Source organism: Limulus polyphemus, unplaced genomic scaffold, assembly GCF_000517525.1.
Source record: "Limulus polyphemus unplaced genomic scaffold, Limulus_polyphemus-2.1.2 Scaffold12319, whole genome shotgun sequence".
NCBI classification, from domain to species: Eukaryota; Metazoa; Arthropoda; class Merostomata; order Xiphosura; family Limulidae; genus Limulus; species Limulus polyphemus.
Window position 1 is genome coordinate 5,039 of NW_013677929.1, and position 2,189 is coordinate 7,227.

A 2,189-nucleotide genomic window follows, 5' to 3' on the forward strand; every position below is an offset into this window, starting at 1 on the left:
ATTTTTATATACCTTTTTAGTTAATTTTCAGTACCTTAATTCTACCATGGAACTACAAATGATTGATTTTTTTATATATATCTCTTCAGAATAAGATATTTTCAGATCTGTATCTTTGTTTTGAAAGGGGTACTTTTTTCTATGTTTAATTAGAATACTAATGAGTCTGCCTCTGACAGTATTTTGAACTCTCATCCTTCAGCTCGAGTGAGAAGACCAGAATTGGATGATGACCCACAGAACAGAGAGGATGAAGAAACAGAAATTCAAGTGGCAGCGTGAGAGTGACTAGAATACTTCTACTATAGTATTGTCTTTATTTAACTCTTTATTGTTATGTCATATAAAATAACACACATCTAGGATTTTAAGAACTAATATATATAATTATTCACTTCATAAATGTTATACTCTCAGTTCTAGACTTTAAATACTTTTTGGATCATATATAAGCATAGGTTGAAACAATCATATAATATATGCTTTCAAAAACATATTGCTTTAATTTTTCACAGGAATATCTTTCTTTCATAAACCTCTGTTGAACCATACAAAATGATTAGTACCTGAGACTATAAAATGTGATTGTCTATGCTTTTTGTTTTCCAACTAACCCGTTTTCACAATTATAACCATTGGCTGAATTATCTTATACTTTATAGATATGCTAATGTGAGCTACAAAGAAAAGTTTTATGACCTACTACTTTGCAATAAATATATTGTGTATTTGTTTTTTTATTTTGTTTTTCTTTCACAACTAACATCTTTATCTGGGCATCAGTTATCAATATTTACCTGTTCTTTACTCTCTCATATTTTTATGCATGCTTTTCATAAATTATTTTGAATGAGTATATTCTAATTCCGTTTTGGCTATGTGTTTATTTCTCGTACTTTAATCCTGCATGTTAGTTCCCGTCCCACTACTCGTCGAGTACGTCCCCAATCGACCAGAATTAGAACTGCAACGATAAAAAAAGTGTGTTATACCACAGCATACTGTTCTACCTGTCCCTCTTCTAGCACGAAGATGTATTTACCCACAGGATGATGATGATGATGATTCTCTTAGTTTTGGGTTTTCAGATAACAGTTTATCCTCTGATGATGAGTCAGTTAGCTGGAGTGGCTTGACAAGAAGTAGCAGAATAAATTTGGATGAGGAATTTTACATAACTGAAGAAAGGGACAGGTTGTATTCCCAGCTCCCCTGTGGGAAGAATGGAAGGTTGGTTGATTTCTTTAGCAAGGCTGCCAAATAATAGCAAGATATTTTCATAAAATACAGCTACCCAAGTAAGCTTTTAGAACACATATAAATACTTAGGTAGTTTGGAAAAAAAAGTATAGAGACTGTTTTATTATGATGTTACCTAATGGAACTTCAGGATTTTTATGCTTTAGCCCTAGGTAAAACAACATTATTTATAAGATTGTGTCATTCCGAAAATATGTCTTGTTCCTGATGGGAGAAAAATATTGTAGTTTGAGTTGTTAAAAATGCCTTACGAACAATTGCTAGCCTTCAGGTTCAACTCCAAGGTAAGGAAATACGTCATAAAAAACAAATACCACACAAACGTGTATGATAGCATCTAAAACCTTGATTTTAAAAATATCAGTGAAGTCTAAACTGTACCTTTCCTAACATTACTACTTCACAGCTTATCAATTACATTTGCTGATTAATAATGGCTACAGGTACCTAGTAAAGATACCTATCTCACTGCATTTAACTCATTTTCAAAGACAACAAAATGTTATTCACTCAAGTGGTAAAAAAAAGGTAAAATATTGGTCTCGGCAGTAAATTTTATATTTTAATCTATATGAATAATGTAATGTACTTAGAAAATCACTGAACTGAATGTTCCATGCTTGTATTGTTCATACCTTGTGACAATCTACTACTGGGTCTAACTTCGGGGTCATAGGGTGGCCATTAGTTGGGTGCCAATGTTGTATTTTGTTTTCCATGATATCTATCCTTGTCTTGGATTTGAGTCCAAAGCTAACTGCATGCTAGTCAAGTGATCTGTCATAGGGTGGCCATTAGTTGGGTGCCAATGTGGTATGTTTTCCATGATATCTATCTTTGTACATATTCTTGGGTCTAACTTCGGGGTCATAGGGTGGCCATTAGTTGGGTGCCAATGTGGTATGTTTTCCATGATATCTATCTTTGTA

At 33.0% G+C, this 2,189-nt stretch overlaps 1 protein-coding gene across 9 annotated transcripts in view; it reads left to right on the forward strand.

The window, feature by feature from the left end:
* Positions 1–2,189, forward strand: part of LOC106476969 (intraflagellar transport protein 46 homolog) — an 11,655-nt gene that overhangs the window by 5,032 nt on the left and 4,434 nt on the right. For 4 of the 9 annotated variants that reach the window (XM_022380698.1, XM_022380701.1, XM_022380700.1 and 1 more), the window contains exons 3-4: positions 203–278; positions 1,075–1,230. In XM_022380698.1, coding sequence (XP_022236406.1) covers positions 203–278; positions 1,075–1,230 — 232 coding nt within the window. Of the gene's footprint in view, positions 1–202; positions 308–914; positions 1,231–2,189 lie in introns of all 9 variants that reach the window. The other 5 variants (XR_002609318.1, XR_002609319.1, XR_002609320.1 and 2 more) reach the window with 5 other exon arrangements.